This window comes from Barbatula barbatula (assembly GCF_947034865.1).
Source record: "Barbatula barbatula genome assembly, chromosome: 14".
Lineage (NCBI taxonomy): Eukaryota > Metazoa > Chordata > Actinopteri > Cypriniformes > Nemacheilidae > Barbatula > Barbatula barbatula.
In genome coordinates, this window is record NC_136777.1 from 13,484,307 (window position 1) to 13,497,810 (window position 13,504).

Genomic DNA, 13,504 nt, shown 5'->3' on the forward strand with positions numbered 1-13,504 from the left:
TTTCACATATTTATTTGCACGTTTTGTTACCTGTGCACACCAGTAATGTATTCTTCTAAGGAATTTTTATGAAAGCACCCTAAATATCTTGATTCAACTAAGGCATGGTCCTGGCTTAAGCTCTGCCTTGTCTGTGAACCCGGGCCTCATTGTTATTGTGAAAAAATCTTTAAATTCTTTTTTCAAAAAAATTTATCATATATTTGGGTACTGTTTCATTAACAGCTCATACATTTGCCTGTATAAGCAAAAACTTGTGTCATTAATGTAGATTCAAGAGAGGAGAAGGAATGTTTCTGTAAAACAAAGTGTTCTTATGGATTTTTATGGTTTAGTTCTCTGAGAAGATATGATTAAAGTAGGAAACTGTCATCTGGGAGAGACATCTGCGCACCTCCATAGGAATGCAAGCAGTACATATACAATATGTGAGTGATACATGTGCAAAAAAATATTATATTCTTTCTTTTGTTTTCAAACTGTACAAACATTTATGTGTTTTCTTCATTATTTGTCTGCATTTAAGCATATTGTAAGCATTTGGAAGAAAGGTGAAGTGAAAGTGATTACAGAGCTCTCTTGTTTGTTGAACAAAAAGAATGGAAAATATTTATAGCAAGTTCCTGTTTTCCATCACTGGTATGTTTTAAGGAATAGAATGCATGTTTAAACATGTGATTTCAAGAAACACCCACCCCTTCTCTTTCCCTCTTGGGCAATATATAAAGCCCAGGCAGCACTGGGTGGTATACAGTTTCAGAGGCAGACAGACGGTGATAATTCACTATGAATCAAATAAAAGTGATATTTGCCTTAGTTCTGCTCAGTGATGCATTTATACCTGGTGAGTAATACACATTGTCAAAAGAGTATTTTGTTAATATATTCCATGTATTCATTCGTAAATATGCGTTTAAACATCTTGCATTGTCATACTTTGACATGTTTTCCTCATGCGGTGGGATTTTGTTGTTGTTGTTACGTATAGGTGAATGCATCACAGGAGGAAAGGAGGCAGTGGCAAACTCTCATCATTACATGGCTTCACTTCAGTGGAATGGAAAACATGAATGTGGTGGATTTCTGATCTCCAATCAGTGGGTCATGAGTGCAGCGCACTGCTTTCAGAACGGGTACGTAAAATATCTGCACAGGTCCAATGACCAAAAGCTTTGCACAAACAAATCAGTGCAAATTGTGTCAAACTTTCACTTTATTTTGTTTTATAATGGGGCTGTTAAATTTAAATTGCCTTGTTTATTCTAAACCAAATGATTAATTTCCTGTTTTTCTTGTTTGCTATAGGAGGGATTCAGGTGTTAAGGTTGTGTTGGGGGCTCACTCACTGTCCAAAGATGAGGACACAAAGAAATCCTTTGATGTCTCTGCAGTCTACAACCATCCAGACTTCACTATTAGCAACTATGACAATGATATTGCTCTGCTGAAAATGTGTATTATTTGTTCTTTTGATATTTTATATACTGTACTATTAAAAAGTAAAGTGCTATAAAATAACCATTCACATAAATGCAGTTATACCTGACTTTTTTATCTAAATGATGTTTAATTAACAAAGTTCGGGAGGAGCCGTAGCATATAATCAGCCGGCTGGTCCACAATCAGCAATCACCGCACATACACAATCAGCCATAGCGAGCTCGCTCATAAATAGAGAAACCATCTTACCTGCTCGATCTCCTAAGATTAAGCATCCCTCCTCCACCCCGGCTCCTCTCCCAAACTCATTTTCTTGCAAGAGCCCCGGGGGGTGTGCTCTGGGCTCAAACCGGTTCCGAGCTCGGCGCACTCACCCTGACCAAGGTGTAGTGTTTCGGGTTCGGATAGATCTGGCGAGCTCGGAGCCCGCTTCCCGGACAGCACGCCAAATACGCATAACCTTCATAACCAAGCTCTTGCTTTATTATCCCTATCAACATCATTTTACATTTACATTTATTCATTTGGCAGACGCTTTTATCACCCCATCCGGGGCGATAAATCCAAAGCGACTTACATCCGGGGCTTTTATCCAAAGCGACTTACAAGTAGGTTGTTATTTTTTTTTTTACAGTAGCACATTACTGCAGAGCAATCAGGGCTTGCTCAAGGGCACTTCAGTCATGACCTGCTGGTACTGAGATTTGAACCAGCAACCTTCTGATCACAAGCCCAACGCTCTAACCCCCAGGCCACAACTGGCCCCCTATCACTCCATAACATCACTGTTATCTGCGCAGGTGAACTCGTGAAAGAACATCCGAAACAAAAAGGATCTTTATTAAATGTACAGTGAATTTGAATTCAAAGGTTTGTACACTTGCAAATGTAATGTTTTTGTTATTGACAGCTTGAAAGTCCAATCACAGAGAGTTACGCTGTGAAACCACTAAAATTCCAACGGGATGGAGGGGTCAACCCCGAGGAGGGTGCTGCCGTAGAAGCAGCCGGATGGGGCGCCCTAAATAATCACATGGGGAAGCGACCAGACAAGTTGCAAGAACTGACGATCATTGTCAAGGAACGATGGCTCTGTGGTCGTAGCGACTACTATGGACCAAAGTTCACAGACAACATGCTATGTGCGGCAGAAAAACGAAAGGACACTTGTGATGTAAGTATTTTTAGCACAAAGGTATATACTGCATATATATACCATATAATTACCATTCAGTTCTTTGCTCACTTCTCCCTTTCAAAGCACTAGGGTGGCTAACACAGGGCAAAGACCAAGTCACCTTTTCGCTTTTTTGACCGACGAAGATAACCTATTTTCAAAACTCGTTCTGTAGAGTAGTTTGGCAATTTAGGGCTAATGTAGAAACATGGCAGCACAACATGGCGAATTCTATGTAAGGGGACCCGTGGTGTATGTAGATACAAATAGCTCATGTAACGAGGTTCAATAAAAGGAAGGAAGGAGGCAGGAACTGGCGAACGTAAAAATACTTTAAAGAAAATAATTAATCAAAGAAAAATGCCGTAATAACACAATAAAACACAACATAATGTCCAGGCCTGGTCCTCTCTCGCACTTCCCTGTTGTCACTCCTCTCTTATGCATCCGGAGCTCCTCCGCATTTCTGTCAATAGATCCTCCTCAATCATACACTGCTGAAAGGTTTCCATATTCTGTTCTATTTCTTTTTATTTATCTCCTACAGGGCGACTCTGGCGGTCCTCTGTTGTACAAGGGTGTTGCAGTGGGCATAACCTCTAATGGAGGGAGAAAATGTGGTAACTTGTCTAAGCCTGGCCTCTACACTATCATCTCCCATTACACCCAGTGGATTGATCGTACAACAACCCAATAAAGCAAAAGTATCATGAAAAAAGGAAAGCTTAGAGAGCTCAAAACTGCTTATTACTGAATATTGCAATATAAATTCAGCACATCTTTTGTATTTCTGAATATTAATAAAATCGTATTTGTTACACCTGTCTGAAACTGACTGTTTTCTCTGGTTTGTCATAATTTGTTTTGATACATTTTAATCAAATGATTTTAATGAGAAGGTATCACACTATAAACGTGGCAGAAGTTTATCACACAGACCAAATTTATTTTAAATTTTCATGCCAGGCCAAATATGACATGAATAGACTAAGACAAAATAGCTGCAAACAGCCATTACTCGGCCAATCGTGACGAGTGCTGACGATTGGAACAACCGGGACTTAGATACAATTCTGTAGATTGAGGCAGGGCCGCTGCTAGCCATTTTGGTGCCGTAAGCCAAATTCCATTATGATACCCCCCCCCCTCAAAGGTGCAAACTTTTCTTCAGTAAACAGAATAGCAAAACAAAAAACTCAACTCAGATTGCAAGCTGCACCGAAATTAAAGTTACTCCCCCTGGGCTTCGAACCGACTTCGGTCCGAATGGGAGACGAGCACTCTAACAAGGAGGCCAAAGCGTCTAAGTTGGTTGGGTAGTGAGGTTTACACACTGCATAGCTCTTCACTAGCTGGCCTCCGTTACACAAGCTTGACGCGCATTACGATAAGTAGCAGCACATCATGCACATTTCCCGAATTTAATTTGATTAAACATGGACTTACCTGCAAGTGATGCACGGGCATCATCTCGCAGTTTCTTCTTCTTTTTTTCTCTGATCCTGACTCCTGCTGTCTTTTCGGGGCCATTTCCAAATAAGTTGCCTAGGCTACCGTTTGTCAAACTGCGTTAGGCGCACGTGCGATCAACCGGCACTGCCGCGCGGACCGTACATGGGCGGGTGGTGGTGTGGATGGGGTGATATGGGATTGGTCGGCCGTTTATTTTTACATATACATGGCTAAAATATGTCTGCCTAATTAATTTTCTATAGTCTAATGAAATAATATTAGGTTAAAAAAAAAAAAAATTTCATCAGGCAATTTTTGGTGCCCCCTCAGCACTTGGTGCCCTACGCACAGTGCGTGATTCGCGTAGTGGGAGCGGCGGCGCTGGATTGAGGCTTTCAAAAGTTCAAACAAAAAAACCTTTAAATTTAACTAGCAGCGAGAAAGTGCTAGAGACTAGGGCTGTGCAATTAATCAAACATGAATCGTAATCGTCAGTTAAATGATCTGGATTTCAATATTGGCCAAAATAATCGTGATTATGATTTTAGTCATAATCAAGCAGCCCAACTAGAGACCCTACAATTGGTCACATGACTATTTAGGGACACCACTACAAGTGTGCCAAATGTAAAAAGAAAATCTACATACAGTTCATAGGGTAGTGTAACGGTCACCAGCTGGAGTGCCCTTGAGGACCACTAGAGGGCACTCCACATCAAACTTATCATTCCTTCACACACTACATTTCCCATAACTCACTACCCGGACTCATCAGCACTGATTGCACACACACCTGCAGATCATTCACATACACATATATACCACTTCCACACACCCATTCTGTGCGAAGTCTTGTTAGCCTGTCTGCATTTCTGAGCGTTACCTGTGTCTATTCCCTGTCTTCTGGATTTGTGCCTTGTTCCCTGATTACCCTTTTGCCTCTGGTCCCTGCTTGTTTTGGTTTGTCTCTTTGTTTGGTTTGTTGCTTTGTTTGAACTGCCTGCCTGTGTATGACCCCTGCCTGTTATTTGGATTACGCCTCTGGATTACCCACCAATAAAGCTGCAAGTGGATCTCACCTCTAAGTCTCGGAGCAGTTTCATGACAGAAGACTTCGCCACCCAAGATCCAGCAGCAACACACACCATGGACCCTGTCATCCGTCTCTTCCGCCTCAGCCAAGGTAACCGCCCGATAGAGGAATATGTTACGGAGTTTTGTGAGCTCTGCCATGGGGTGGACGAGACGGACGAGGTAATGAAGGACATGTTCCGCTATGGGCTTGAGGACATGTTAGAGTACCTCATGCCTGACAACACTCCTCAATGGACTTTAGCTCAGTATATTGACCTCGCCCTTCTGCTAAGCGGCTCGTCCTTTACTGTGGCTTTGTGGATGAGGGGTTCCACAATCCCACAGCACTCCCCAGCCCTGCGCCACTGCACGAGATGGCCGCCAGCTCAGAGCCACTGCACGAGATGGCCGCCAGCCCAGAGCCACTGCATGAAAGGGCAGCAAGAGTCGATCTGCCAGAGTCAACCCAAGTCCGAGTCGATCTGCCAGAGTCAACCCAAGTCCGAGTCGATCTGCCAGAGTCAACCCAAGTCCGAGTCGATCTGCCAGAGTCAACCCAAGTCCGAGTCGATCTGCCAGAGTCAACCCAAGTCCGAGTCGATCTGCCAGAGTCAACCCAAGTCCGAGTCGATCTGCCAGAGTCAACCCAAGTCCGAGTCGATCTGCCAGAGTCAACCCAAGTCCGAGTCGATCTGCCAGAGTCAACCCAAGTCCGAGTCGATCTGCCAGAGTCAACCCAAGTCCGAGTCGATCTGCCAGAGTCAACCCAAGTCCGAGTCGATCTGCCAGAGTCAACCCAAGTCCGAGTCGATCTGCCAGAGTCAACCCAAGTCCGAGTCGATCTGCCAGAGTCAACCCAAGTCCGAGTCGATCTGCCAGAGTCAACCCAAGTCCGAGTCGATCTGCCAGAGTCAACCCAAGTCCGAGTCGATCTGCCAGAGTCAACCCAAGTCCGAGTCGATCTGCCAGAGTCAACCCAAGTCCGAGTCGATCTGCCAGAGTCAGTTCACGTCACGTCTGCCCAGCCAGAGTCAGTTCACGTCACGTCTGCCCAGCCAGAGACTGTTCACGTCACGTCTGCCCAGCCAGAGACTGTTCACGTCACGTCTGCCCAGCCAGAGACTGTTCACGTCACGTCTGCCCAGCCAGAGACTGTTCACGTCACGTCTGCCCAGCCAGAGACTGTTCACGTCACGTCTGCCCAGCCAGAGACTGTTCACGTCACGTCTGCCCAGCCAGAGACTGTTCACGTCACGTCTGCCATATCTGAGCCCTGGGACAAAATGACCATCGCCCAGTCAGAGCCTCATCCCAAGATGGCCGTCTCCACGCCTGTGTCTTCGGACAAGATGGCCTTCTCCACGCATGTGTCTTCGGTCAAGATGGCCTTCTCCACGCATGTGTCTTCGGACAAGATGGCCTTCTCCACGCCTGTTCCTGAGCCTGTACCGGTTCCTGAACCGTCGGACCCGCGCTATACCCCTGAACCGACAGGTCTGCCTGGTTCCCTTGAAGGGACGTCTCAGCCCTGGCCGCCTTCACAGCCTGCTCCGCCCTGGCCGCCTTCACAGCCTGCTCCGCCCTGGACGCCTGCACAGCCTGCTCCGCCCTGGACGCCTGCTCCACCTCAGTCTCCGGGTTCTCTTCCGCTCCACGGTCCTGGCCCTCCATCCCGCCCCCGGGTCCGCCTCCGCTCCTCCTCTCTCCTGGACAGTGTTAGGAGCGTCTGGAATCCGCTCCTTAAAGGGGGGGCTATGTAACGGTCACCAGCTGGAGTGCCCTTGAGGACCACTAGAGGGCACTCCACATCAAACTTATCATTCCTTCACACACTACATTTCCCATAACTCACTACCCGGACTCATCAGCACTGATTGCACACACACCTGCAGATCATTCACATACACATATATACCACTTCCACACACCCATTCTGTGCGAAGTCTTGTTAGCCTGTCTGCATTTCTGAGCGTTACCTGTGTCTATTCCCTGTCTTCTGGATTTGTGCCTTGTTCCCTGATTACCCTTTTGCCTCTGGTCCCTGCTTGTTTTGGTTTGTCTCTTTGTTTGGTTTGTTGCTTTGTTTGAACTGCCTGCCTGTGTATGACCCCTGCCTGTTATTTGGATTACGCCTCTGGATTACCCACCAATAAAGCTGCAAGTGGATCTCACCTCTAAGTCTCGGAGCAGTTTCATGACAGGTAGCCATAGACTCCCGTTGGTTAAGAATAATACCAACAGAAGCAATAGGGGCTACAGCTTGGTCCCTAATAAAAAAAGAGATATTAAATGTATCTCTACATAGCTTTCGTTGCAGTATGTTAGAAGTTATTTTGCGTGAATATGTTAACTTGGAACCAAAGCAAAATTAACTTATTTACAAAATATGTATAGTGTTTATAAAGAATTTACACATTGAAGGATAATTAGGTACAATAAATGCTTCTCCCTGTGATTGAGAGACAACATATCATGGTGTATAGTTTTTTTTCAGTTTGAGTTAAACTGTCATTAACTTTTTATCATTAAATCTGATTTGCGAAAAACCTTCCGATTATCAACATCAAACGTTTTCACATTATTACCCTAAAGTCTACTGGGCTGGGGTCTCAGTTTGAGCGATTTGAGTGGGCGAGGCTTCAGCGCCAACAGCGGACATGCCACCAGCTTTTGAGAGCATAGAATCCTGCTTATTTTTCCAAGATTTTGATAACTTATTTTATTTACTTGGATTGGATGTTTTTTTCTCCATTCAAAATTGTCTGGGTGGTTAATAACACACTTTTCTGTTGTGTGAACAACTCTTTCCTCTGAATTTAATAAAGTAAAATAATATTCAAATTTGGGGCTGATGAACCTGAGAGGCAACTCCCGGTCGCTGCAGTTGTGTTAAGGACACAACGTCTCATTCCCTCTATCATCTGTCGCTCTCTCATTGATGTGTCGAGACAGAATGGGGTCCGTATACGAAACGCCACGGCGCCGAGCCTTGTCACGACTTCCAGCGTTGCAACACTGACCACCTTGGGCGTGTCAACACGGCAGGGGTTGGGTCTTCCTCCCCAGGCAGGAGCGCCTGCAAGTTCACCATCTGGTCTCTGAAGGGAGTGGTGGGAACTTTGGGCACATAGCCAGGCCAGGGTCGCAGAACCACGTGGGAGTTGCCCGGCTCACACTCTAGGCACTCGTTGGACAAAATGCATGAAGGTTCCCATATCCTCTTGATGGAGGCTAGCGCTACTAGGAGAGCCGTCTTCAACATGACATGCGGTAGAGCGGCTTCTCCCAGGGGGTCAAACTCCATCGTGCTGTCCGAGAGACACAACGATCGCACAAATCTGCGGGACTTCCCACTGGGAAGAGAAACCAGGAAGAGAAGGGGCGCCACTTGTAGGCATACAGGCGCCTAGTGGCTGGAGCTCCTCGTCCCATCCAGGGGCCAGACATGGAGGTTCCAGAAGTCTGGTCTCAAAAGGTCCTTTATCAGGGGAATTGGCCAGGGGAGATTCGTTGTCAGAAGTCACAAGTCTGGTTGAGCCAATAAGGCATAACTAACAGGACTTGATGCTCCTCTTCCCTGACCTTTCATAGGACCTGTACATGGAGGCTCACGTGGGGGAAGGCGTACTTCTGGAAAAAACACCAGGGGAGAAAGGTTGCTCTTTTTGAGACAAATTAGCTGCCGGGCCCTGAAATGGGACCATCCTGGTGCGACTCACTCCTTATCCAAGTACCAGGAGTCAAGCCGCGAGCGTTGGGGGAAAGGCCATCAAGCATGGCTGACATCTCCACGTCAGCCTCGTCCTGGGCTCAACCGGCCAAAGCCAGGGGCTCCAGGGAGTCTTCAGCTTCCGATGCCAGCAAGTCGCCATCCACTGCTGCAACGGAAATCTCATCCTCGACTGGCGCCCATCGGAGAGGGGTTTGGTGAGCCTGGCAGGGCATGGGCGGTCCGAAGGCATCGGCAGGTTAACGTCCATGGGGGTTCCCACATCGGCAAGCGGACAATGTTGTGGCTGTGTCCAAAAAGAACACCCTTGACCGCAACTCCTTGGTCGAGATATGCTCCCAGTGCGGGCATGCCGTATCAAGGAACGCTGCTTCAGCATGCTGGAGGCCCAAGCATGTGATGCAGGTATCATGCTCATTAGGTTCGAGGACGAGGCGGCCACATCATAGATTACAGCAGTGAGACATGCCTGGCTGCCCTCTTCTTTGCGCCAGATTCCGCGCACCTGTACTCTTTCCTCTGATTACGCTTGCTACTTTTTTCCTCTCTTTTCCCTATTTCTTTTTCAGATTGTTTGTTAATCTCCGATGAAAGGAGTCACTCTGTCAAGCCCTCTGCCTCCAGTCTTGTCTAACCTGTTCTCCGTATCTACCCAATTCTACTGCTGCTTTGCCGGCACTGCTTTGGGGTCCCACTATTCTACCACCATGTTATCTCCCGAGAGACCAGAGGCTAGCTGCCACCTGTGCTTGTACAGCCCCGCTGTCTCTGCCTGAGCACCTCCCTAGTGGATTATCTGTTCCCATCTACGGGCTCTGGGTCTGGCTGTTTTGTTTGGTTTATCTACGTGAGGATTTCTGTTTGCATTTTGCCACTGCTGGCGATTACCTTGCTTATCATTAAAAACTCTTTGACTGTGGTTCGCTGTTGGATTTTCTCTTACCTCATAACACCCATATGCACAGGGCGGAGACTGGCATGTCATGCGATTCATCAAGTTCATTGGTCTTTTAACAGTACAGACATGTACTTGAGATGAAAGGCTCTCAAGTTCAGACCCCATTCTGTCTCGACCCAATGTTGAGAGACAGACAGAAAGGGTACTTGCATTACCCGTCAGCGTCGTGTACACGAGAAGATGGCATTCCGGCAAATTATGCAGGTGTGTCGAAAGTTCTGGTGACGCACACGGCAGTGCAGAGAAGACAGCAAAACAAAATGAAAAATGCTGCATTTGTCACCTGAACTTATGAAATGCCTGCATCGATTGCAGGAACAAAACAAGGTTGACACCATATGTTTTCTTATTTGAGCCTGCAAGTGTTTTAGATCCTTTTACAAAATGTGCTGTTCCTGAAAAAAAGGTGTTTTACAAAGTAACAAATTGAATCTTTCTTTCTTCAAACTATTACTTAGTAAGTATTGTATATTTATAATTTGCCTATATAAGAAGTCCAATACATTTGAGAATCATGTCTCAAGATCCTAAATTGGACGGAAATATTTATAGCAAGTTCCTGTTTTCCATCACTGGTATGTTTTTAGGAATAGAATGCATGTTTAAACATGTGATTTCAAGAAACACCCACCCCTTCTCTTTCCCTCTTGGGCAACATATAAAGCCCAGGCAGCACTGGGTGGTATACAGTTTCAGAGGCAGACAGACGGTGATAATTCACTATGAATCAAATAAAAGTGATATTTGCCTTAGTTCTGCTCAGTGATGCATTTATACCTGGTGAGTAATACACATTGTCAAAAGAGTATTTTGTTCATATATTCCATGTATCCATTCGTAAATATGCGTTTAAACATCTTGCATTGTCATACTTTGACATGTTTTCCTCTTGCGGTGGGATTTTGTTGTTGTTGTTACGTATAGGTGAATGCATCACAGGAGGAAAGGAGGCAGTGGCAAACTCTCATCCTTACATGGCTTCACTTCAGTGGAATGGAAAACATGAATGTGGTGGATTTCTGATCTCCAATCAGTGGGTCATGAGTGCAGCGCACTGCTTTCAGAACGGGTACGTAAAATATCTGCACAGGTCCAATGACCAAAAGCTTTGCACAAACAAATCAGTGCAAATTGTGTCAAACTTTCACTTTATTTTGTTTTATAATGGGGCTGTTAAATTTAAATTGCCTTGTTTATTCTAAACCAAATGATTAATTTCCTGTTTTTCTTGTTTGCTTTAGGAGGGATTCAGGTGTTAAGGTTGTGTTGGGGGCTCACTCACTGTCCAAAGATGAGGACACAAAGAAATCCTTTGATGTCTCTGCAGTCTACAACCATCCAGACTTCACTATTAGCAACTATGACAATGATATTGCTCTGCTGAAAGTGCGTATGGTGTCCCTGTTGCATGCATAGGAACATTAAACTCTGTCCAACTGTCTATATCTTACTTTTTATAATCTAAGGAAACGTTTTCCACTACAAACGAGTTGCAGGAGAAACTATGTTAACCCATGCATTTGAATCCAAAGGTTCACTCAACTATAAGAGGGCAGTACTGTTTTTCACAGCAGACTGTCTGAATCATAGATTGTTTTTGTTATTCACAGCTTGAAAGTCCAATCACAGAGAGTTACGCTGTGAAACCACAAAAATTCCTACAGGATGGAGGGGTCAACCCCCAGGAGGATGCTACCGTGGAAACAGTCGGATGGGGCTCCCTGAATAACTTGGGGGGTCGACCTGACAAATTGCAAGAGCTCAGCATCACTGTCATGGGCCGATGGCTCTGTGGTCGTAGCGACTACTATGGAGCAAAGTTCACAGACAACATGCTATGTGCCGCAGAAAAACGAAAGGACACTTGCGATGTAAGTTTTTTGGGACAAAGGTATATACTGCACTCAAAAAAGTAAAGACAAGTTCCCATTATGATATATATCTTTTGCTTTTTCTCCTACAGGGCGACTCTGGCGGTCCTCTGTTGTACAAGGGTGTTGTGGTGGGCATAACCTCTAATGGAGGGAGAAAATGTGGTTCCAGCAGAAAGCCTGGTCTTTACACGATTATCTCCCATTACACCAAATGGATTGATCGTACAACAACCCAATAAAGCAAAAGAATCAAGAAAAGGTTAAGCTTAGAGAACTCATTAAAATCTTTTGCTTATGATATAACACTAAACATTTAGTAGGGTAAGCACATCTTTTGTATTTCTGCATTTTAATAAAATCTTTATTACACCTGTCTGAAACTGACTGTATTGTTTTCTTTGGTTTGTCATGGTTGTTTTGAGACATTTTCTTCAAACTATTTTAATGAGACAAAAATTATCACACTATAAACAAAGCAGAAAGTTAATCACACAGACCATTAAATGAAGTCTTTTCCATTACGCCAGGCCAAATATGACATGAACTGTGTACATTAAAAGAAGAAATAATATAAGAATATTAAAATTTAACAAAAATAACTTATTTACAACAAATGTTTATAGTGTTTATAAAACGGAAACATGTTGAAAGTTAATTATGTAAGATTAATGCTTTTCTGTGTGAGAGACAACATACAGTAAACTGTGTATTTTCTCAGCTTCTGTGAGTTAAACTGTCATTAACATTTCTTTGTTTGTTTTAAACATTGAGCAATTTTAGGTGTTATGTAAGACGTCCTTAGGCTTCAGTAAATCTGAGTTGCGAACTTGATTCCTATTATCAACATTTTTAAAAACAGCCCTGTGAGCTAAAGGAATCTGTCTTGAACAGATTGCTCAACACCCACTAGTGTTGCAATATCTACAAACTACTGTATGAAATGTCAAGTTTTTTAAGAACAGTTTCGTTTTCAATAAGCAGCATGGGAAGCTTTCTGGGCTTCATAATAGGTCATTGAACGTCTTACCCGAGTTCAGGAAATCTTCATTGTTTTTTGTGTAATATTTCCTCTGACAACAACAAACTATTTCCAGCACTTTTTCCCCCACTCTCATGTTGTTCCCAATTTGTACTGTACTTTCAATGAAAGCATTGTTTCGTTTTATCTCTGCTGTGCAACATTGTGGATGTACAGTATAAAGCACAGATCTTTCAACAAAAAGTAGATTGTGGTTTTACAATATGTGATTCAGCAAAACATACCAAACAACTAGACTTGGTTGTTAAGTTGCAACACAGTCTCACAGGTATTCATGACATTGTCACGAACTGTAATCTTTTCTTTCGTGTTTATGGACACGAATTTCCCCCTTTTTCGTGTCAGTCAGCATTACCTTTTGTGTCACCCAGCACGACTTTTCAAATTCTTTCATTAACGCAATGTGATGGGAATTCAAATCTTTTTTACATGGTTCATTCCTGTGAATTCCTATTTTCTATACGATCTCATTCGTATGTTTTGTAATTATTTGACTTTGCCATTGTGACGTTTAGGTTTAAGGGTGGGGTTAGGGTATCCATTTATAGTTCCTTTCCCCCATGGAGAAACTCGCGTTTTTAGCTAAATTAGCCTTTGCGGGTGTGATTTTAGGGTTTGGGGTGAGGTAAGTTGATGGTAAACCCTATCTCCTTAATCATGTACAACTTCTTTTGATATCAGGTTATAAATATTTTGCCAAGGGGTAAAACTTGTCATAATTGTTCTGCAGTATTTTACAAACATTTGTAACCCCCTTAAG

General features: G+C 44.1%; 2 protein-coding genes across 2 annotated transcripts; both read left to right on the forward strand.

The window, feature by feature from the left end:
* Positions 1-733: 733 nt before the first annotated feature.
* On the forward strand, positions 734-3,445 carry LOC306903421 (complement factor D-like). The gene is made up of 5 exons (XM_079472563.1): positions 734-844; positions 989-1,133; positions 1,306-1,450; positions 2,351-2,614; positions 3,165-3,445. Exons 1-5 carry the CDS (start codon positions 787-789, stop codon positions 3,312-3,314), a joined length of 762 nt encoding a protein of 253 aa, XP_079328689.1. The 5' UTR covers positions 734-786; the 3' UTR covers positions 3,315-3,445.
* Positions 3,446-10,487: 7,042 nt separating this feature from the next.
* On the forward strand, positions 10,488-12,078 carry LOC306903524 (complement factor D-like). The gene is made up of 5 exons (XM_079472775.1): positions 10,488-10,611; positions 10,756-10,900; positions 11,073-11,217; positions 11,442-11,702; positions 11,795-12,078. The coding sequence occupies exons 1-5, from the start codon at positions 10,554-10,556 to the stop codon at positions 11,942-11,944; spliced, it is 759 nt and encodes a 252-aa protein (XP_079328901.1). The 5' UTR covers positions 10,488-10,553; the 3' UTR covers positions 11,945-12,078.
* The last annotated feature ends 1,426 nt before the right edge of the window (positions 12,079-13,504 follow it).